Here is a 23125-nt window from a genome sequence, read left to right on the forward strand (position 1 = left end):
CCACGCAAACTAACAGTGCCATTCGATAACAAGTAAGAGGTTGTATCCAAGACACGACCGTAGATTTGACGTAGGCTTACGTGCTCCGTATCAATATTTGGCGACTGTGTTAGGGCAACCACTTTATTGCAGGCTATCGGTGAAAATTTTGATCACCATTGCAACAGTTGGAAATGTGTGTAATTTTCAATTGAAAATTAATAAAGTGTTCTATTTAGCAGATTCGTAGAAAAATTTCCAATCGATTTGCATGTTTAGAAATTAACATCCATGAGCTATTGACAGAGTTATGAGTGGTCAAAATCTGACCACTTTTCGTAACGCTGTCGATTTTGGTTTTTTGAAACTGAACCTCCCAATATGTTGCCGAAAGACGTAATCCTACGTCCAAAAAGTTTGCTCTATCAGATGCTGGTGTTATATTGCGTGGATGTGGATTTATTCTCAAGAAATTTGCATTTGAAGCCATTGTTTACGTTTGGTTGCTTCGCCTATTTCAATTGTTCGTCTAGATATATCGACGATCATTTCAGTTCAGGTAAACAGCTGTTTGCGACTTCTGTTATAATGCAAGGCTTGTTGATTCAAATCATAAGCATCACGCAAATTTAGTTCATAAGATTATTTCTAAGGAAATTATGGTAACTTGCTTATCCTAGTATCCTTCCTCTTCTCCTTCTTCTTCTTCTTCTTCTTCTTCTTCTTCACATTTCAAGTTTTTGGCTTATCGCATTTTAGCTTATTGTGTGCTCTCAACTTATAGCGAATTCGTTTATTATTCAGTTCCAACCTGGATCGGGTATCAAGACAAACGTCAGTTTGCTCGTTTGTTTTTACAACCTAGCTCAGTTTGAGATTCACACTGACAAAAAGTTCGGTTTCGCCTAATGGTTTCCTGAGGAAAACCTCAAAAATCTGCCGGAACATGAGGAAAATTGACGAAAATTTTACTCAGTCTAGGAGTAGTACCAGTGGACTGAGTGAATGCAATGTTTATTTTTCTCATGTTCGGGAAGTTTTTCCTGGACAAACCTTGAATAACATGAGGCAAATTTAAACATTCCTGGGTTCCTGCAAATCGGTCACGGTCGAGTAAAAAATTCAGTCATACTGAAACTGACTGCTCAGCATGAAAATAATTGGTGCCTAAGTAACATTCAAGTTTTATAGAGGTTTTAAAGCATTCTAGAAGTCTAAACCTTTGTCTTCAAGAGATTGATTAAGCCAAAATTGTTACTTGGGTGAGAAGGAGGACAAAATGTTGTTTAGCCTCTTCGAAAAATTATTGGTGGACCCAAAAGTTCAGCTTTGGAAGAGCCCCTAAGTTGGCGTCTATGGACCTTAACAATGAGTAATGTGACAGCCAGGTTTGCTGAAACTACTCAAACTCACTGGAGGTTTTAAAACACTCTTGTCCTGCGAGTTTAACCAGCCATCACCTCGAGTGAGAGGCGGCAGGTGTATGGAAGAAGTAAACAAAAACTCCTCGAGAGGGAGAGTGAACTTCAGCGAGAGGATGATTTGACGTGAGGTGCGCTTTTCGAGATTCCGGATGTCTTTTTTGTTCGACGCAAGAAGCTCAGAGTTCACCCAGAGTGAGAGTAAGAGCGTGCGATGGAAAACATGAAAATGAATAGCAGCAAACCTCACTCTCATTTTATCCCCCTTCGCTCACAAGCTCTGAAGTTCAGTGGAATGATTTGGCAGTAGGCATTCTAAAAAAAATGCTACGCTCGGCTCATTTCAAACTCGCGAGTGAGGCTCCATCAAGCCTGGTGACAGCTAATACATAGGGTAAATTGGCCTATTATGAACCCCTTAGTAGCTGATTTAGCTTTACTTAATGTGACCATAGAGGTTACTCTAAGGCCAGATGGTCCCGAAGAAACGAGCTCAAATTTTTGGCTCAGCTCTGGTACTCTCTTCGGTCCCAAGCTAATCGACGCACCCCTCGAAACATAAGAAAATCCACGAACCCCTAATTTTATCTGTCAAACTTACATAGCGAATCAAAACAAACATAGTGTAGTACGAGAATTTAGACTGGAATGGGGTACGTTAAGCGATTTTATCCATGAAAATCTGCGTTACAAATTGGAGTCATCATTAACCTTCAATGGACCACCCGGGGTTCATTGTAGGATTTGTTTCTATGGTGAACCATCTATAATAAATTCCCTTTAATATAAGAAATATTTATATAAACAAAGTGCAAAAATTAGATGGAGTGGAATTACATTCAATTCAATGCAATTTAAGGCAAAAAATCCTCATGTTAAGTTGAATTGCCGTCTATAGGGTGTCCCAGAAAGTATAAACACAGTTTATTATTGGAATAAAACAACGTTATGGCAATGATCTCAAATTTTTATTTCATATATAAGTTCTCCAAAGTATTCTCTTTCAATTGGATGAAAATAATCCACAGTCCCTTTAATCGTATGTCAAGGAGCGAAATTTTGATCTAACGCTGCCCGTGAGCTTCAACACAGATACCAGAGGCGATAATTTTGATCAAATTCTTCAATTGAATTCGCCCAAAATGATTCGATTGACCGCGCCGATCGATGATGCCGATCCAGGCAATTCGGAGGATTCATCTCTTTTGGCACGTATTGCACATTGTTCGCTTTGTACCAAGCTACCGTGTGACACCAAATCAGTACCAAATAGTACTGGGCCATCATGTTGACGGATCATGGGCCACAGACGCCGATTCAAACACTCCCGAACGTTAATTTCAGTGTTCATCGTCTCCTCGTCACAAATGGCTTTGACAACTTGCCACACTCACATATTGCTTGCCAATCCATGGTCTTCTTACCAATTTTTTCTGTAAACATGGACTTATCGGCCAACTTGCTGACCATCAAGGACTCCCGGAAGCGTCTTGTAGTCAAATTTGACGTATGTTTCATCGTCCATGATAACACACGTCAATTGACCACACAGCAGGCTATCATATTGGGGAAATGGATATATGTTCGGCCTAAATGCCCCTAATTTCGGCCCATAAATAAATTCAGCAATCGACTAAATTTTCAATAGCGACCAAAATATCCATTATTACCGTCCCAATGACGCGTTCATCTAGATAAAATTGATAAATAGCAGATTTTTAGCGATGGGCCCAATGTTAGATCCATAGGCCAACATTAGAGCCATTTCCCCTATATAAAAATGAATTTCTGTCTGTCTGTCTGTCTTTCTGACCCTTATAGTCTCGGAAACTACTGAACCAATCGGCGTGAAAATTTGTATGCAGAGGTTTTTGGGGCCGTTAAAGGTTCTTATGATGGTTCGAGACCCCTCCTCCTCTGCAAAGGGGGGCTCCCATACAATTAAAAGAGACATTTCTGCATAAATCGAGAACTAATCAAGCAAATGGAACCAAATTTGGCATGTGGAGGTCATAGGGGGTAGCTCCTTCGATAAGAGGGGGGGGGGGGCTACGTAAAATATAGCATGCTTTTTTTAATTGACGCATAAACTCAAGCTAATATTGAATCCCGAGCAAGGCCGGGTATTACATGTTTACCCATTTTTGAGTAACTTCCCTTTAGGCTGAACTGAGTGATTTTCGCCTTAAAAATGAGTAGCCTCAAAATAGCGTGTAGAAAAAAAGCATTTGTAAACAAAAGTTGTAAAGCCCCTTACACTCGAACCGAAGAACGCCCACGTAAATCAACAACATCATCGGGTGGGGGAAATTTTCCCCTTTCCGATAATTGTATTGGTTTGCGGGGGAGTACTTCGGTTCACGTGTTAAGGGCCTTACCAATTTTGTTTACGAAAGTTTTTGTGCCGTTATCAAATGTTACGCCTGATTTAAAAACAAAAGTATTGGTAGAACAAATATTGTGCAATAAGCTCTATCTTGAGCATGCATTAGTTTTTGAAAATTCCTAAACTTTTCCGATGACTTTTAAACGTAGGGTTAACTACCCCATTTTCGGCCTATTAAGCACAACCCGCACTTCAAGAGCAAATTTTCATTATGTCGTAAGTAACATTCGCACCGATCCGAGAAAAATAAAGTTTTGTTTTGATGACCGAAAAGTTATTCCTATTTCCAATTAAACACATATAATCTCATAGTGATAGCAATGTTTAACATATTTAGGCGGGTTTTAATCATACAAAGGCAAATCGCTAGCTTTCATGCTAAGAAATACTGGTTTTTGAGTCAAAAGTTATTATACGTCGTTTGGTGGCCCCTATTGTTACTTAAGTCAAAGTGTATTTACCAGGGGATTCGGGAGAATTATCAATTACGTCTCCTTACGTGCAGCCCATTCATCATTTTAGGACCACCGAAATCATCTTAGCAACAAACAGTTCGATTTATTCACTTTAATAATGAGAAAGCGAAACGACGAAAGTACACTTTTCACGGGTTTCTCAGTGCTGTTACTTAAGGCAAACGGCATCTCCATAGAAATCGGGTGACTTAAGTAACATCGAAAACTATTTTGATCGGAAGGTGATTACGTCAAAAAGCAATTCGACTGGTAAATAAATTTAAAAATGGGATGTGATCCTATATTCGGACAGTATATAGTGTAATAGCAGGAGCATCGATTGACACTGATAGCTTGACTTTGTTTACCTTTGTTACATTCGACGTAATGGAAATTTGCTCTTGACTTAGTCTTTCTTAATCTAGGGTAGTCCAAACGGAATGTTATTATTACTGATGGCTTCCAAATTTATTTACCTTTCCGTATGTACCGTATGATTTGATAAAGAGAAACCAATCGTTGAGATATTGTCAAAAGTCTAACACTGTTTCTTGACGCCAAACTCGGCCTACGAATTCTAAACTCGGCCTAACGCATTGAAACGTCATTGAAAGGCTAATGAATTCACTTCGGCCTATCGGTTAAAGATAAAAATTGATTCGGTCGGAGCGCTTCCTTTGTTTTTGTGAATTATGGGTGTAAACCTTCATACCACGCGTTCTCATTGACTTCGTTCTGTAGCTTATTAACTAAAGTATCGTACCAAACGCATAATTGACTTGTTAACTCTGGAATCATGGATTTATTTAATGCTTTCTGCTCGATAGGCCCAAAATGGGCGATTAGGCCGAAGTAGTTCTCTACCCTATTTGATATTTTTTTCGAATATATCTAAGTTGTCTTGCCCCTTGATTGTATCTTTATTTTTAATAGTATTTGACCAATGTGTTCCATGAAATGCAGATGAGTTCTAAAAGGTGTGTTCCGATGGAATTTACCGACAAATGTTTTCAATTTTTATGTAAATTTTATTTAATCCGCAAGTGGTCCACTAAGGGTCCATAAAGGACAACTTTGCCGTATGTCTCCGCCATATTGGAGCAGAGAAAAAAAAACCTTCTCTCGAGACCACCCAACGCCAACGATCCACTCCGAGAGTATAAAACAATATAAACCCATTTGGGGCAACTTCCTCCAGGGACATCCCAGCAGCAGAAAGGCGACGCGCTCTCGAGGCAAGTGAAAACAGAGGCCAAAAACTTTCTCACATACAGCCATTTTTCTTTCGCTTACGTTCGCCGCATTGCCGATCCCGACTGCAGCAGCATCCGCCTGTTCACCGCATGCATATCGTTTCCCCCCATACCACCCGGTTTTCCCACCCGGACCCGGACTGTCATAATATCATAATTTGAAGTTGTTTATTATTTATTTACACGGCGCAGCCACCTTTGCCGTCAAGTGTCTGTTGTGTCATCACAGCAGCGGCAGAATAAAGTAGGCGATGAAAAAGTACCAAGCCAATATTTTTCGTGTTGATCGTTTCTATTAGCAGCGCTCCTCTTTGTTGTCAACGTTATGGCACGGCACATCTGGCTTTTTTTTCTGAAAACTGGTGCGATTTTATGGTGACGACGGTGTGCCAACAAATGTCAAAGTTCGTTCACCCACTACCACTAAATCATCAACAATTTGCTTCTATCGTAGTAATTATTGTTTATGGCCAAAGTTCCTGATGACAGTTTGCCAAACTGTCAGCAGTCCACTCAGTGCATCATCGGTTTTATCACGTGTGCCATGATGGAACAACGAAACCAGCCAGTCGAGTGAAGTGAGGCGAACACAGAAACGGGCAATCTAAACTTTCTATCACCGATCGGTGACCAAGTTTCGCATTATAGCCTTCTCATGCTGCTTACTGACTTGATGTTGCTGTCATATTATATGATTGTTATCAATCCCAGTCACGCCGCCATCGTGCACAGGAGAATGTTGGTATGGCGCTGAAATTGCTTGCATACTGCTGCAAGGAGTCCATCTTCGACTAGCACTATCTGTGTGGTCACTTGTCGCTTGGTAGTGTATAATAGTGCGTAATGTGCAATCGATGATGGCAGCTGACAGAAGAATGTGGTCGCATCGAATGAATTTTGTTCCATTTGGAAATTGATAAACGTGGAAACGTGTCTGCTTCGCCCGCCTGCGTGTGTCTCCGTCTAGATGAACAGTTCTACATGTGTCGTGAGTTGAATATGTCGATTATGGGATAAACATTAGGGTGCATCATTTTGAAAAATAGTGTTTGCAATCATTAAGGTCTCCGTGCAGTTTTATTCATAACCTCAAAATATGAGTCTGTGCAAGTAACAGTAACGATTGATGATGGCTTAGAGGTCGCACAAATGGTTTGTATGGGGAGTATAGCAAATTATGATGGCAGCTTTTTGACTTACACCACTATCGCTCTACACATTACGAAAAAGAAATCGACTGTTAGCATGCATAAGAGCGTAAATGTGATGATCGATTCTGTTTGCCGATTTTCTCTTTTGTTAATAACTCGCTATATTTAACGTTTCCCGGTGCATTTGCTGTTGCTTTTGATAGTCAATACAAGCTGTTACAACCTGTTAGCTGTAGCAATGCAAAGAGAAAATAGATGAAGAGAATCGATCATCGCGTATACGCCCTTATGCATGCTCACTGTCGAAATGTAAAAGTGTCGGTTCCCTGAGACCGACACATGTAAGCGGCCCTTTTGACATAAGAATCAGTTGAAAGAAACGAGAAAATCAGTTCGACAGTGAGCATGCATAAGGGCCGAACTGCGATGATCGATTCTCTTCATCGATTTTCCAATACAGTGCAACAACAGAGAAAGTCGCGAAGAGAATCTGTCAATGTTACTTAGGGCCTAATGTAATGTTCAGCTTGAAATGTTTGTTTGCGTTCCAATATGGATTACGTCTCGTGTAAAATTAGTTATTTCTCGCGCAAGACGAGAAAAGGACCTATCATTGTTGATCGATTCTCTTCATAGATTTTCTCTTTCGCGATTAACCCGACTGCAAATGATTTTCCAATTCAGTGTGTTGATTCAAGCGCAAGCCAACATCATCTTCTGACGAACTGTGCTGCGAGCTTAGAGCACCCGCACCCATGCGTTGCTATTCGGGCTGCTAGTAGCAATTTGTTTACGCACCGGTCGTTGCTATCACGATTGTGAATTTACGTTTTCGGCTTTCGCACCGATAGTTGCTAAACTTATCGTCGAACTTCGAACTGAAATTGATCACAGAGTATTGATATACCTAACCACGAAGACTGAAGATTGAAGGTTAAGATCAAACTACAGACCCAGATGCTTAAGAAACGGTCCAGTGATTTTTTTTAAATCACTTGTGATGCTACATGAATGAAGTTGAATCTGGAACCAACATGCGTACACTGGTGGTCACGAAACTGTCCCCTGTGAGATCCGGAACATCCATAAAATTGGTATTCGTATGCTCATCTTATAAAAGTTACGCACCAGAAGGCATAAAGGCATTTTCGGATGCTCATCTGGATTACTAAATTACATATTTTAGCTTGTGAATTTATCAAAAAATGTTGAAACCTTTAAGTAGTTCTGATTGATAGAAATGTGGGGGAGTTAAAAAAATCTTCTTTGCAAGGCAATCTAATAGATTCCAGAAAAATTTATTTCAGCGAAGACCAAGAGCTTCAGGGCAGTTCCATTAAATTCAGGAAAATTTAAGTTTAAATACCTATGAGTAAGTTACGTGAACTTCGGGTAAGTTTTGAAAATGTTGGGGCAGTTCCATGAATATCAGGAAAACTGTGAAAACCTGAGGGACGCTTCTAAAACTTTAGGTTTGTTTCGAGAATTTTATGGCAGTTCCATTTATTTCAGTACAATAAAGGAAACCATCAAGAAGTTCCGAAAATTTAAGGATATTAAACCGAAACTTCAGGGAATGAACTCTAAAACATTAAAAAAGCTACACAGAAGTTCCATGTTTAAAGATCTTCTGGGCAGTTCCATTAATTTCTGAACAATTCCAGGAACATCATTAGGAGAACATAAGGAATGTTCCGTAAACTTCAGGAAACAATAGAGATCTTCAGGAGAGTCTGAGGAATGAGAAGAAGTACTGAGAATTTCAGGAAGTTTTATAGGCAAACTGTGGGAACAAAAGGTATGTTCCGAAAATTTCTGGAAATTTTGATGAACTTCAGAAAAATATCACGATTTCCAAAGTGGTTCCAAAAATTTCAGGAAATTGCAGGAACTTTTAAGAAAATTTGAGAAATTCAGGGATATCCAGAGAACTTTAGAGATGTCAAAATAATTTCAGAGATGTGGAGATAATTTGAGGAAAATTTACATTTTAGAGAACTTCCAAGTACTTGAAAGAAGTTAGACTAGAGGGCTTTAGAGAATTTCAGAGATATTAACGACACTTCTAATAACTTCATGACTTCGTGAAATTCAAGAAATTCCAGACTTTCAGGGAAGTTCGAAGATTTGTATCCGGGAATTTTTTTTGACAGGGTAGTACCATAGAGGTAACTCTAAAACCAGAAGGTCCCGAAGAAACGTGCTCAACTTTTTGGCTCAGATCTGGTACTCTCTTCGGTCCCAAGCTAAAAACAAAGGAAAATCCACGAGCCTCTCATTTTATCTGTCAAACTTTCATAGCGAATCAAAACAAAAATAGTTTGGTACTGGAATTTCGACTCGAATGGGGTACGTTAATCGATTTGCTTGGGACCAATAGACTAGTGAAGTAGTGAGCCAATTTAAGATTGTTAGTTTCCACCGGTTGGTAACACGTTTCTTTGGGACCTACTAGTCTTAGAGTTACCTCTATGGTAATACCAAGAACTTCAATAGAATTGAGAGTACTTCAGGAATGCTTCGAGAGCAGAAGGACTGATCAGAGAAACTAAGAGCAGTATAACTAATTTCAAGGAAATTGAAGAATGTTTAAGAAGTTCCAAGAAACTCAGGGAATATCCGAAACTCCATCAATGTATCAAAGCCTTTATTTAATTTTCAGAAATATAAGAGATGTTACATGAGCATCAGGAAAATGTGAGATTATTTTAAGAAACTTCAGCGACGATCAGATTATGTTCAAAAAAATCGCGAGATCTTTTAAAATGTTCAGAAATCGTCAAGAACGTCTAGAGACCTTCAGAGAAGTATATAGATTTTTTGGTAGTTTCATTATGTTTTGGGAAGTTCTCGGAACTTCGTGGATGATTAGAGATCTTTAAATCAGTTTTATTTATTTAAGGAAAATTGCAAACATCAAGTCTCAAAAACGTCAGAGAAAGAAGTTAGATTGTGGTGCCATCTTTGCGGAAGAGTTTTGAAATATTTGTTTGTGTCAATAGATGATCCTTATTATGATGAGAAACTTTGCCCAATTCACCAAGTTGCGGAAATGCTTCGTTTCGGAGTTATTAATTTTGCTCCACTAGATTGTATTCCTGGCCCAGTGTGCAGTGCTGTTACTGCGTTTTGATGGAGGTTGCTAAAATAGCTTTAGCAACGCATTGGTGCGGGTGCTCTTAGCGAGAAATTCGTTTATGTAAACCAAAGAATCGATCAACGAGTATAGGCCCTTTTCAAATGTAACGCGAGATTTCTAAGTGTGTATCTTTGGTTAAAGTTGTCAAAATGCAGTCAAATGTCGTTGTAATGAAATTGGTGTAGTTGTCAGGTACATATTCAACTACAGTCCGCTCATCCGACAAAATCATGTCCAGACTATCGAGTTTTGACACACTAGAAAACAATCAAAACAAACAGACAGCACGCTTACAGCAAATATCTGAAAATTGACAACACAATGTATTCAAATGCGTGTTTATACTTGTTAATCCGACACGTTCCGGATTAACTAGATCCGGATTATCGAGTGTCGGATGAGCGGGAGACTACTGTATCAATTTACCCCATTTCTCGAGTACTTTTTCAAAAGGACCAATGTAACATTTCCGACATATTAAAAAACTATGTTGAAATTAGACGGATTATTTTTTAAACTGTTTTGAAACAATACGTTCAACAAAATTATTTTTGCCGAAGTCAGTGAATAATAACGTTGAACATTCAGCAGGAATGGTAAAACCGCACTTTTATTTTGATTTACGTGCTATAATATGGAAACATAATCACATACGTCGTTTTAACTAGTCTAGTTGTGCTTCGAAAAAATTGTTTTTTTTTTCTAGTAAATTTATTGCTTTGCACAGGCTCAATCAAATGATCTTTACAGAGCCAAACTATCTTTTGCGTTATACAATACTAATGTCCTCAATCTAAAGTTAAAATCTAAAGTTAAAGGAATTGAACCGAGTACTCGCGGTCGTCTCTAGGTTAGTGGCGATTTACAGTTTCATGGATGGGGAGAGGGAGAACAGTTAACGGAAAAGTTACATTGAACGATTTTTCTCAATGAGATAATTAACCCTTCGTCTGTGCCAAACAATTTGACCTCAAATTCAAATTGTCATACATCAGCGAAGGTTCAATGGATTTAAAAAAAAATCAAATGTTTTATTCAGTTCAGAATTCACTCACCATGCGGCGCTAGTGTGACATTAATTTTTCATTGTTTTACCATGCTTAACATCTTGACTAGGTGGTTTCCGTCTTCGGTAAAGTTGTTCATAAGGACAGGATGTATCCTAAGGTAAAGAGTTTAGTTCAGAATTCACTCACCAGGCAGAGCTAGTGTGACGTTTATTTTTAATTGTTTGCTTTTACTTAGCATATGTACTAGGTAGATGGTTCCCGTCTGCGGCAAAGTTGTTCAGATGTACAAGACCTGTATTATGGTGAACAGTTCAGCTCAGAATTAACTCACCAGGCGGTGCTAGTGTGACAATAATTTTCCATTGTTGGCCCTAACTTATCATATGGACTAGGTAGAAGGTTTCCGTCTTCGGTAAAGTTGATCAGATGGGCAATACTTATCCTAGACTATTGATGATCAAAAGTGACTGATATGAACCGTATCTTATTAACGGAGTAACGGAGTTGGCTACTAATAGATTTTTTTTCTGACCAAGATTGCTGAAGAAAGGGATATTCTAATTAGTTGAAATGTCAAATTGAAAAAAAAAGTTAAGTTCCAGCGATCTCTGAGTAGTGAATTCTTACCTATGATGACTACCATATAATTGTTTAATTCATCTTAAAAACTTTACCGAAAACAGAAACATTCTAAATATCTAGGCAAGCTGTCAAGTGTAACCAAAACACACGAAACAGGTTTGGTCAAGACGGGACTTCTATCTAGTCAATATGTTAAGTTAGGACAATCAATTCAAAATAAATGTCACAGTAGCACTGCCTGGTGAGTGATTTCTGAGCAGAAATTTTTCCCATAAAATAGGTCTTGTCCATCTGGACAACTTTGCTGAAGACGGAAGCCTTCTAGCTAGTCCATCTGAGGGCAACAATTCAAGGTGAATGTCCCACTACCCGAGCAAAGTTGGAGATCAAATTGAAATCAAAATTTGCTGTTCTGATGTAACTTATTTTGGATACTCCAGTTGATCTAATTTCGGTTGATTTAACAGCAATTAACTGAAAACAATTTGATTACTGATTTTGCATTCATAATATTTAACCGAAAACGGGCCTGGCATAAATGGTTAGTCACGAACAACCTGAAATGTGTTCAACAAAATAATTCTAGATATAGCTGGAATTAGGGCGTAACTTCTGATATTTTCCATACTGCAAAAATGATTTTCCTACCACTGAAGGGGCGACATCTCTCGGATCTTCAGTATAGCTACTACTCAAATCATATAATTAATTTCGAGAAATCAATTAATTGTTTGCAAAGGCTGTTACGCCCTAATTCCAGCTCTATCTAGAATTAAACAATAATCGTTAGTTCAATTTCCAACAAGACGTTAACAGCAGAACTTGAAGTTAAGCTGCTTTCATTTAAAAAACTTAAAGTGCCATATGTAATCAAACTTTTTTCGCTACAAATTGCAAACTTTAATATCGATTTGCTTTCATTTTGTTAACCGACCATTTGAACAACTTTGGCCATCACTGATCTAGTCCATGTGCTAAGTTAGGGCAAACAATTAATCATGTTACCATGCTTCTGCGTTGATTTTTCTTCAGATGTGACTGCCGTTCTTCATGGTGACATCTATCAGAAATTACCCATACACTTAGTTCCGTTAATTGTACCCAGAGGGCAGTGCGGTCAAAACATGTATGGTTCCTCTGTATATGCAGTTAGATTAACATCCGAAGTCCCTCATTTTTTTACATATTCTACACACAAAATACCTTCTAAGGGCGTCCCTAACCGGGTTTCCCGTCGTTTATTTTATGAATGGGACGGGGCAGAAAGTAAATTGTCTTGACACTGCACACTGTACTCTATTTTGTAGTCTGTGAGAGGGAAATCACAAATAGAGTGTCTTCAAAATACATGGGATGTTGAAAGATTGAGCTCGTGACAGCGATTTTCCTCTCTCAAATTTGTATTTTTTGGCTCTTTGGGGACTGGTAGTAATTGTAGCTTGTTTAACGATACTTTCCGGGAAATAAGTGAACGAAAATGTACATGAATGATTTCTTCAGGATGTCGTTCACATTTTTTGACCTGAATAAATAGGAATTGAAAGCGAATTATTCCCATTTCTCTCAATTTCTATATGGAGATTTTACTTTCTACCAGTGGAACATGGCATGACGATATGATTCATTAAAAATTAATATCACACTACTGTCACATGCTGAGTTCTGCGCTATTTGTCTGAGGATAGGTCTTGTCCATCTGAACAACTTTGCCCAAGACGGAAACCTTCTATCTAGTTAAGATGTTAAGCTAGGGCAAATGACAGTGATATATTATTGTCACACTAGCGCCGTATGGTGAGTGAATTCTGAACTAAGCTCTTTACCTTAGGATAGGTCTTGTCCATCTGAACAACTTTGCTGAAGACGAGGACTATCCATATGAGCAGGATATGTAGATAGCGTTATATAATATGTTTTTAAGATGGTGCAACTTGATCATTTTCGTTCCAGTGCCATCTTGTAAGTAAATTCTGTCATACACTACCGATAGTTTTAAAGACCTTGTGTTATTGAATATCTTTGCAGAAGGAAGCAATATCCTCTATGGTTGGGATCTCGTGATATAAACATTTCTTACAGCATAATATTCCACTTCATGGGTATATGTTCACAATGACCCCTCTCCTAGAGGGATCCGCTCTTCTAAAAAAACTACAAGGGACAGCCCTGTGGGGTTGTACGCAATGGTGACGTAGGACTACGTTTTCTTAACTAATAAATCGTATTTGTTAACTGCAGCAGGAGCTTGTGTTTTGAGTAGGAATAGGAATTTGAGCGGGGTTCTCTCTGTTTATACTCTTTAGTATGACGGGCTTGCCAAATATAGCCCACAGCGACTCACGAAGAGCTACTGATTCCGATCAAAAGCACTGCGGCTTCTTCCTCCTTCTATGGATGGTCATGTAGGCTGCAGCTCGCTGCTTGTAGGCAGCCTTTCGTTGTGTACTCGAGAACAATGTTCAACGCCACGCGTCGAAAGCACTGCTGCTGCTGATACCGACGACCAGACACCACCACACACGGTGATTGTAACTGAATCCGATCAGCGGTATCAGCGGTTGAGGTCAGCCTTGATAGCAGGCAGCCTTTCGTTGTGTACTGGATTACATCATCACTCACAGCGCGGTGATTGGATAAACACCGTTTAGTGAGACCGGATGGAATTCAACTTTTAAATCTGTGTTAGGGAAATCACTTTTCGCAGGCAATTTAAATATCATAGCAACAGTTACACATTCGTGCAAATTTTAATAGTTACATTTTGAAAAATGATAAAGTCGTAAATTTAACAGATGCATAGACATATTTCTGATCGATTGGTGATAAAATTATTGCAATTGGTCCAGGGGCAGCTGAGTTATTGACGTTCAAAATCTTTCATAATTTTGTTACATGTTCCAATTTCGGTTTTCACAAAGTGTACCCCCATATAGAAATCACAGACGTAGTCCTGTGTCAAAAAAGTCTGATGATTTAAACAGAAATTCCACTAAATTTACTTTGCAAATCATTTGAAATATCAGAAATCCATTGAAATTTCGTTAAGATACGGCAATTTAAATTTGGGGTCAAATTGACCCCAGGGGACAGACAACGCAAGTATTTCAATTAATTATTCCCAATAAATATGTTTTCAAGTTTTTTGGGCATATTCCTTCTCATATTACAGAGCTGCAGTGAACGCACCTTGTCACGAAATAATCAGTAAAATCCATCGACAAATAAAAAAGTTACAGCCTTTCAAAGTGGCCATGGTACATACAAAGGGTTAATGGTTATGTCTACATCATCTAGATTCCCTTTCACAGACTTCAGAATAGAGTACCAAACACCGGACAAACTACCGGTATCCTTACTTATAACTCTAGATTGTTTTTGCATGCCCCACCTTTAGAAAATGAGCACCAATCACGCTAGGCAGACAAAATGGCCGAAGTAACAATCAAGCACCCATCATTATGACTTGTACAGTGGACAACTTTTTACCTATGATTATGTTGAAAGTAAATTTTTACTTCTTCATTCCTTTACTTAACGTCGGTCTCCGTTCCGCAATCTAGTGCCAATTACCGACGTCGACATCGATTGCCATCCATTGACGGCAATCGAATGTGCAGGAAGGCAGCTTCCACACCTGCGTAGGATATCGCACCCATTCAAACACACATGGCATGGGTGCGATCAACAGAAAAATCCCACCGACCTCGGCTGGGATTGAACCTAGACCCATTGGGGTAAGAAAGTAGTCACGCTTATCACTACAGCACCGGCGCCGGCTAAAGTAAATTCAAACGAAAGTTTTTGTAGCACATACAATGATAGAAGAGCAATATTTTGTATCGATTAATTAAATTTGTTTACATTTGTTACTTAAGATCTTTTGAAAAAGTACTCGAGATTTTGTCAAAAACATTGTACCTCAATAAATAGGACATCAGTAACGACATCTCTCGAGCTTCTCGCAGAAACCAAGCTTGCTCGCTAAGTCGCTAACAATGTTGCATGCAACGTAAACAGAATATATATAAACGTCAAAGTGATCCAATGCCAGCGCTGCGGTGAGCAGTTCGCGGAAATGATAATATTCAAATCAATCGTTAAATGATGATCCAGAATAAAGTGTTACCACTGTTTGTCTAAGGAGTAAGGGAGACTTGACTGTCTGTATGAAGTATTCTAAATTTCTCAGGAGATCTATGGACTTTCCTGAAATTCCCCAAACTCATAAAGTTTATGGAAATTTTCCTGGAGCTCATGGAGCTTTCCTGAATTTATCGAAACTATCCTTTAAACATCTTCAAACATCCCCAAAAGTCCGGATTTTCCCTTCTAGAAAGTATCCGGACTTCTCTGAAGCCTTCTTTCTTAATTCCGCTAAAGTTTTAGGAACTTATTAATAGTTCCCACAGTTTCCTTAAAACTGATGAAAACCGCTTGGAAGTTCTCGATGCTCCCCGGAAGTGCCCAACATTTTCTAGAAGTTCTCTGATCTTACCTTATGTTTGCAGTCTGTTCAAAAACCTTCCCAGAAATGTTCGGTATTTTCTTTCATTCCTCTGAACTTCATTAAAGTTCCTGAAAAAACGTGTGGACCATCCTTCTATTTCTAATTTGACTCAAGCGATTCTCGGAACTTCTCCAATGTTTCAACACAATTCTTGATATTTATGGAATTTTTTATGGACTTCCCTGAAGAGAACTTGCCAAAGTTTCCGGAAATTCCCTGAATTTCTAATTAGGTTAGTTGAACTGCATTGAGATTCTCTCATTTCACTGTTGTTCTCGAAACTAGCAAAACTGCTCGACCTGAAGATTTTCACGATAATTTACGGACTTCTCTTCCCACAACGCCAAAACACAGTAACCCTCTCCCTAACTCGATATTGAACCATCGAGTGAGGGAGGATATCGCGTTATGGAGGTACATTTTTTAAATTTATATGGTAATAGTGGTCTGGTAGCCTGGATTTCCATCAAGCTAGGAAGAATATCGAGTTAGAAAGAGATAGTTTTCTCAATTTTTCGGGAGTTCTCTGGATTTCCTGGAAATTTCCAGAATTATTGAAAGTTTTCCTGGAACTCATAGAGGTATCCTGAATTTATTGAAAATATCTCTTTAAACTTCCCCAAAAGTCTAGAATTTCTATTGGGACTGCCCTTAAGATCGCTGAGCTTGTCTGAAGATCGCAAGACATTGCTTGTATGAGGTTCATGGTGTTCTTCTGAGGTCTTCTTAATTTTCCTGTAGGTCTGACGAAAGTTTATAGAAGTTATCAGATATTAACTTATAATTTCGGAAACTTTTCCGAAATGTTCGATATTTCCTTTCATTCCCCGGAAATTTTTTGGACTTCCTAAAAAATGTGTGGACTACCCTGAAGGTCTCTAATCTTCCTTGAAGGTCCTGAAACTTCTTTGAAGTTCTCGTTATTCTTCTGACGATGTTTCTGGAATAGTCCTGAAATGAGTGAAACTGCCCTTTCTCCTAGAGTTCTTTGAACTTCTCTGAAGTTCTCGTTATTCTTCTGGGGATGTTTCTGTAATTGTCCAGAAATTAATTATACCACCTTGAAGATCACTTAGCTTCCCGACGTTTTATGCGCATCCTTGAATTTGTTGGGAGCTTCTGTGAAGTTTCCTAAATTTTTCATTAGTTCTCTTAACTTCCCTGATGTTCTTTGGAATATTTTTAATTTTTGGAAAATCTTACAGTTTCTCGCTATTTTCCTGAATTCAGTGGAAATGCCTTCAAATTCCAGAAACTTATCTGAAGCTCTTAGAACTTCCCTGAAGTTCTGGACATTTTCATGATTTCCATGGGGTTGCTTTGATGTTCTCAGAATTCTCTTTTGGCAATTAGTGTAAAGTTCATGAAATTTTGCTGAACTTATTATTGGAACAGTTCTTGAAACTTTCCTGAAATCTATGGCATTGCCCTGAAACAATAGGAACCTAATATTAAGGATCTCAAAACATTCTTGTAGGTCTAGACGTTCTTTAAGATCTCAGAAATACTCTGAAGTTTTTCGAACTGTCTAGAAAATTTTGGAATTTTCATGAAATTTTCAGAGCTTCTTGAGGGTTCCCAATCTGATGTTAATTTTCAAAGATTTAAAAAAATTCCGGATATTCCTGGAACTTCATTAAAGATCCAGAAATCTTCTTGATGTTCATGAAAACTCCAAACTATGTTGAAGTTATTTGGACATTGTTCTTGGAATATCTGGAATTTCCCTAAAGTTTTCACAATTTTTAGGATGTTTATGGAACTGTCCAGAAGTTCTCTGAATTTTCCTGAAGCTCTCTGACCTTTTTTAAAGATCTTTATGAACTTACCAGAAGTTTTTGTAAACTTCCTGAAATGTTCTTGAACTTAATGAAACTGCCATGATCTTCAGGTTTTTAAGTTCATGGAACTGCCTCAGAAATTCTCAGAACATACACTTAACGATCTTTAAACTTCCCCGAAAATCTGTACTATCCTGTAGTTCTTGAATATTGTCTGACGTTTTTTAAACTTCTCTGAACATTTTTGATATTCCCCAAAAATCTTGGTACATCCTGGATCGATAATTCTGCGCTCAGTTGAATTTGATAAAGAAAAAACAAATCGAATTTCGGTGCTGGTGCTGCTGCAGAGGTAGACCAAGGGGCTCATGGCGACGAAACCAAACAATCCATTCAGTTAGTTTAGAGCTATCTCATACTTGACACGATACCAGCACCAGAACTCGTTGAACTGTCTACCAGACTACTGCCGCAAATTCACGTTGCCCATCATCCATCGCAGTAGCCCGGTCCTAATTAGATTAACTTTTTCACTGCCGGAGAACCGGATAGACCGCCACTAGGCATCGCTGAAAATTCCCGGCACATTTGAAGCCCATAGTTTTGTTCGATGGATTCGGTCGGTTTTGAAAACTGCCACACTCACCTGGACTCTAGTGGACTGCTGCCTGTTCCGATTTCGGTCAACCTTTGATGGTGTCACGCACGCACACACTGCACAAACACACGTGTACCCACACAGAAACCAGCAGCGGTACCAGGGGCGCTGATTCTATCGCTCTTGTCTGGCTCTGCTCCGGTTCTATTCCCTAGCTTAGCTTGTCTTTGTGTGCTGTGAGTGTGCTCGGACAGTCCTCCGTGCTTTCCGCGATGGATCCTTTTTGCCTTGTACCAGTGATTCTGCGGTTGGCGACTACTTGTCGTCCTTCGCTCGATTGTGGGATCCTATGCGATTGTATGAGTGCTTTCGCTCAACTCTCTCCGTCACTCTGCGGTTCCCGTCGACGATGACGACGGGCGATCAGTGAACTACTTGGACGTGTTTTCTTTCGCTCGCTCTCCGGGTTTTCTCCACGGCGACTGATGATTTTCCACTAGCACTCGCATGCACGCACACACATACACTCAAACACTCGCAATCGGCCAGAGGTTGATGTTATCTTGTTGCCGAATTTTCCTAGTGACTTCTTCTTTTTTCTTCGCTTGCACTGCACTCTACTTTTCCTACTTTTTTTTTTCTTCTCGGAACTCTACTAGATGTGTCAAAATCGCAATCAGCTTCTTCTTTCTGCCAGGGTTATTGGAAATGCAATTCGCTTAGCTTTTGCACTTGTCACCGATCACTGTTGTCGCATTAAAGAAAACACCTAAAATTCCTACACCAACAGGAAATCGTCGTAGTGGGAGGATTTCTAAAAATAATACAAAAATATACACACAATTAGATTTGGTAGGCTGGTCTTTCGCAGGTTTCGAAATGTTGCAAAGCGTCGATCCATGTAGGTACCGCCGATGAAATTGCAGCAGCCTGAGCGATAAACAAACTATATTTTCCGTTGTCGGGAAAAACTTTCTTGCCCATATAGATATTCCCGAGTGCTGCTTTCTTGGAAACTTGCTTTTTTCCGCTCCTCTCGCTTTTGCCTTTGTTTCCCCGAAGGCGCTGCTACTGCTGCTTTTTTGGAAAACCGATTTTTCCGACCAGGTCGGTTGCTCTCCCTCTCCCTGGTGGCTCGTCTTTTACTCACAGTTTCTCTTTCGCAGCAGGCTTGAGTGTCTATGCGTTCTGTTGCCGCGGTTCTGAAGCAGGAGGAAAATTTTCCTTTTTCGCCCGCTCGCTCAATTTCGGTCCGTCTCGTTTCCTCCCGTTGTGTTGGGCAGCTCTTGCAGTTCGCTCCTCAATTTTTCACAGCCGTCGATTCTTTTCCACTTTTTCCTTTTGCCCTGCTTTCCACTTCTCGCTGCTCCTGTTATGAGCTCTCTGTATTGATATTAATTTTCCATGTCACCGAAACACTTTGCCAATGGCATCTATTTTATTCTGATTGGTCAGGTATTCAGATTAATCCCACCGTAGACACTGTTTAGAACCCACCGCCCCAAGCACTGTCGCTCCGGATTAAGGACAGGCTTCCTTCCGGTTTGGTTCCTGTTGCTCCGAAATCCGAAGCAAGCACTGCCTTTAATTAACTTATCTTCACACACGCGAAGGTGCAGCAGAGCCCAGAAGGGAACCGAAGAACGACGGCGACAATGGGAGGATAGGAGAACAGGTCGACCGACCACTGCGAGCGGGGGAAAAGGAAACTTCGATCCGCACGATTATCTCGCCCGAAAGCCACAATTAATAGACCTGGAACATGCAATCTGGCTCCCGTGCTGCTTTAAAACCAAAAGGAGTGCAATTACGTGAGGTGGCAAACGAGGAAAATCCAATTTTCGAGGCAGCCAGGATCGGATTTTTCCTTTGCTCGCTCTCAGATCGAATATTGACCTTCTGCTTCCATTTGCTAGCCTACTTTTGTGTATCTTGCAGCTCACTTGTTCGGTGCGATGTTTGTCAAGTCATGGCCTACTCCTTCTTGCTTACAGCTGCAACAGGGTTAGTTCCTTGCAAACGGATTATTTTTCACCAGAAAATTAACAGTAGGTGCAATTATCAGGAACCCCGTCCTGCTGTCAGGATTTTTCACCGATCGAAACCACGACACACAAACTACGGGGGCCACGAATGGACTACGGTATGAGCTCAATTCTTCTGCTCATTTCTGCTGCTCCCTCATTCGGTCCGTATACGCTGTCTGTGTGTACCTTTTTTGTGTGTCTCACTACTCACTCTCCCTTTGCTGTGCCACTGTTGCTGCTCCTTCTCGACTCTTCAGCTGCTGTTCGGTGAGAATCCAAGGGAGGGGGAGGGTCTCCAATTACGCTAGGTTATGTGACGCTAAGTGCCCTACCGTCGGCATCAAACTCTGCAGACTAGATACAGACACCCTAAAACAGAAATCCTTCTCTCCAAATTCCAAAGTAGAAAATTTTCAACACTTCGCTCTTCCTCCCTCTCACTAATCTGCTAGCTTTCTTCCCATCGAGCTCCACTTCCGCCACTGGCTGCTGGGACGCTCCCTGCCTACCTGTCCGCGCTGGCTTGAAGCTAGAAAATGTCAGCAAATTTCGAAACACTTTTTCTTTGGCTCCCCCGGCCACGACCGATACCGAAACGAGCTGCAACCGTGACGCCCGATACGGAACCTCCGAAAGACAAACGCCAAACTACCTGCGGGAGCAATTTCACCAACAAATACACGACAATTTTTGCGAAAACTGTTCAGCCACTGCTTGCCCATATAAATAAAAAATAGAGCAACTGTCAAAATTTTCATTTCGATTCAATGATGATACGGGGAGAGCGAGTGGGTGAGAGCGAGAGAATTGCAACTTTTTTTTCTCCAGCGTTTGATGCGGGAGCATGACAAGCATTTAGTATCGCGCAGTAGTAGGTGGCAGTCAGCCGCGATTGCTCAACTCTCTCGCTCGTGCACGCTCACCTCTCTCTCTCTCTGTTTCTCTCTTTCTCTGGAATATTGTCGTGTTTGATCTACGGTGGGTGGAGGGGTTGGGGGGTCTAGGCCACCAGCTGTCAAATCGTTGTTGCTGGAGACGGTGCAGTACTAGAGTGAACGTTCGTGGTGAATAGCAGAGTGGGCGGGGGAGACACACGATTGGAGAACTTGAGTAAATGACGCTAGAAGTTTGAATCGGTGGTTTTTAACCTGTTTTGTTTTGTTTGCTTACTTCCAGATACCGACAGACGCGGTTCTCATCGCGACGCATCCGGAAGCGCGTCATCTTCAAGCAAGGCGACTGCAACGTTGTGCAGGGGAATGTCGCTAAACGGCGCCGGCGCTACTTGCAGGTAAGGAGCTTGACTTGAGGTGGGTTATAGGTCCACCATCTTGGAAAAAAGGCTTGATGATGCAGATTTCAAAATTTTGCCCGGTGAGGTATAGGATTGGCATTCAAAAGGGGCCTCATAGCCTAGTCAGCATAGCACAAAAGTGAATTGGGATAGTGCGTCTCATTTCGAATAGTAACAATATGTGGTATATCTTCTCTAATAGCCAATCCAGTGCACAGGTTGTTCTCTCTTACCTTGACCACTCGTTGCTGAATCGACAATCCCTTGAACTCCGAGCATGTATAGTTGAGATGACCTTTTTCACAAAAGTCACATCGTGATTCCGAATCCGTGCTAACTGCTGTGAGGAACCTTTGACTTTGTTTGATTGCAACTGCGGATGGTTTAGCTTGAAAGTGAGGCTGCTTTGTGGATGGATCATCGCATCGCTCCATAGTGAAGCACTCTTCCTTAAGATACTTCATAATTTGATCATAGCTAGGAAGATCGCCGTGCTTGACCGTGTGCTCCCAGCGCCTTCTGATGTCTCTGTCCAACGCGGCTGCTAGGACATGCACCAAGATGAACTGCCTTACTCCTATGAACTCCTGCTCCAGGAACATCAGACTCTCGACGTGTTTAGAGCATTCGTCCAACAAACTCCTCAACTTCTCGTAGTTTCCCTTGGACATCTTCTTTAGATGCAGCAAACCATGAATGTGTTTGTCAATGGTATGACGCTTGTTCTCGTATCTCTCCTCTAAAATCTCCCAGGCACGATTGTAGTTGCCTTCACCGATGGTTTTTGCATCGATTATACCAGCTGCACTTCCCATCAAAGCTTTGTCGAGATGGTATAGTTTGACAGCTGGGGGATCAGGAGTTTTATCCACCAGGTCCTTAAACATTACCTTAAACTTTGGCCGGTTTTCGTAGCGAACATCGAAAGTGGGAATTGGTATCTTCAGAGGTTGGTGTACTAGAATGGGTGCTTAAGGATGGGCGGTGGCTATGGTAGCTCCAGGCGCAGCTACGGTAGCTTGCAGCTTAGCTAGTTGTTCCTCGAGCTTTACGGCTAATTTATCCTGAAGTTCATCGAACTGCACATAGTGCTGGTCGTGGTCTGCTAGATTTTGAGCAGGGACTAACGGTAAGATGCGTTCATTTAGGTCATTGTAGTCCTTCTGAACAGCATATAGCTTCCTAAGATAGTGTCGAATCTGGGCCTCACTTAATTGACGTTCTTCTTCTTCATTGGCGAACAAATAGTTGAATAATCTGGTTCGCTTACCTGTAACCAAACCGCGACGATGGACGAGAACGCCTACTTGCTCTGACTTCGCCATCTCTTCTTACTGGTTCTTCTTATCCTTCACGTTTGGAGTCGTCTGTTTACCCACCGCTTCACCTTTCTTCGACATGACCAGAGAATCGCCGAAACAATCCGAGCCCTATGCCCGAACCAAGCACGGAAAACAGCCAAGTCTATAATCACGGTGCCTGGGCGGAAATTGGTGTCCTCGGGGTCTCACTTCACTTAATTTTCTTCAGTTTGTTATTTTA

General features: G+C 40.5%; 2 protein-coding genes across 9 annotated transcripts in view; one reads left to right on the top strand and one right to left on the bottom strand.

Moving 5' to 3' along the window:
• The window catches only part of LOC135710138 (serine/threonine-protein phosphatase 2B catalytic subunit 3-like), a 166925-nt gene extending 145876 nt beyond the window's left edge, over positions 1–21049 (bottom strand). Inside the window, exons 1-2 of one of the 5 annotated variants that reach the window (XM_065232639.1) lie at positions 20942–21049; positions 18311–19076 (exon numbers count right to left, since the gene is read on the bottom strand). The gene's annotated coding sequence lies outside the window, so the exon portion shown is untranslated. The other 4 variants (XM_065232643.1, XM_065232642.1, XM_065232641.1 and 1 more) reach the window with 4 other exon arrangements.
• Irk1 (Inwardly rectifying potassium channel 1) overlaps positions 1–23125 on the top strand; it is a 308434-nt gene that overhangs the window by 207984 nt on the left and 77325 nt on the right. For all 4 annotated transcript variants that reach the window (XM_065232633.1, XM_065232635.1, XM_065232636.1 and 1 more), the window contains one exon: positions 21466–21580. In XM_065232633.1, coding sequence (XP_065088705.1) covers positions 21466–21580 — 115 coding nt within the window. The remainder of the gene's footprint in view (positions 1–21465; positions 21581–23125) is intronic.

This window comes from Ochlerotatus camptorhynchus, unplaced genomic scaffold (assembly GCF_037179485.1).
Source record: "Ochlerotatus camptorhynchus isolate MF236.1 unplaced genomic scaffold, CSIRO-AGI_Acam_v1.1 ptg000370l, whole genome shotgun sequence".
Classification (NCBI taxonomy): Eukaryota; Metazoa; Arthropoda; class Insecta; order Diptera; family Culicidae; genus Ochlerotatus; species Ochlerotatus camptorhynchus.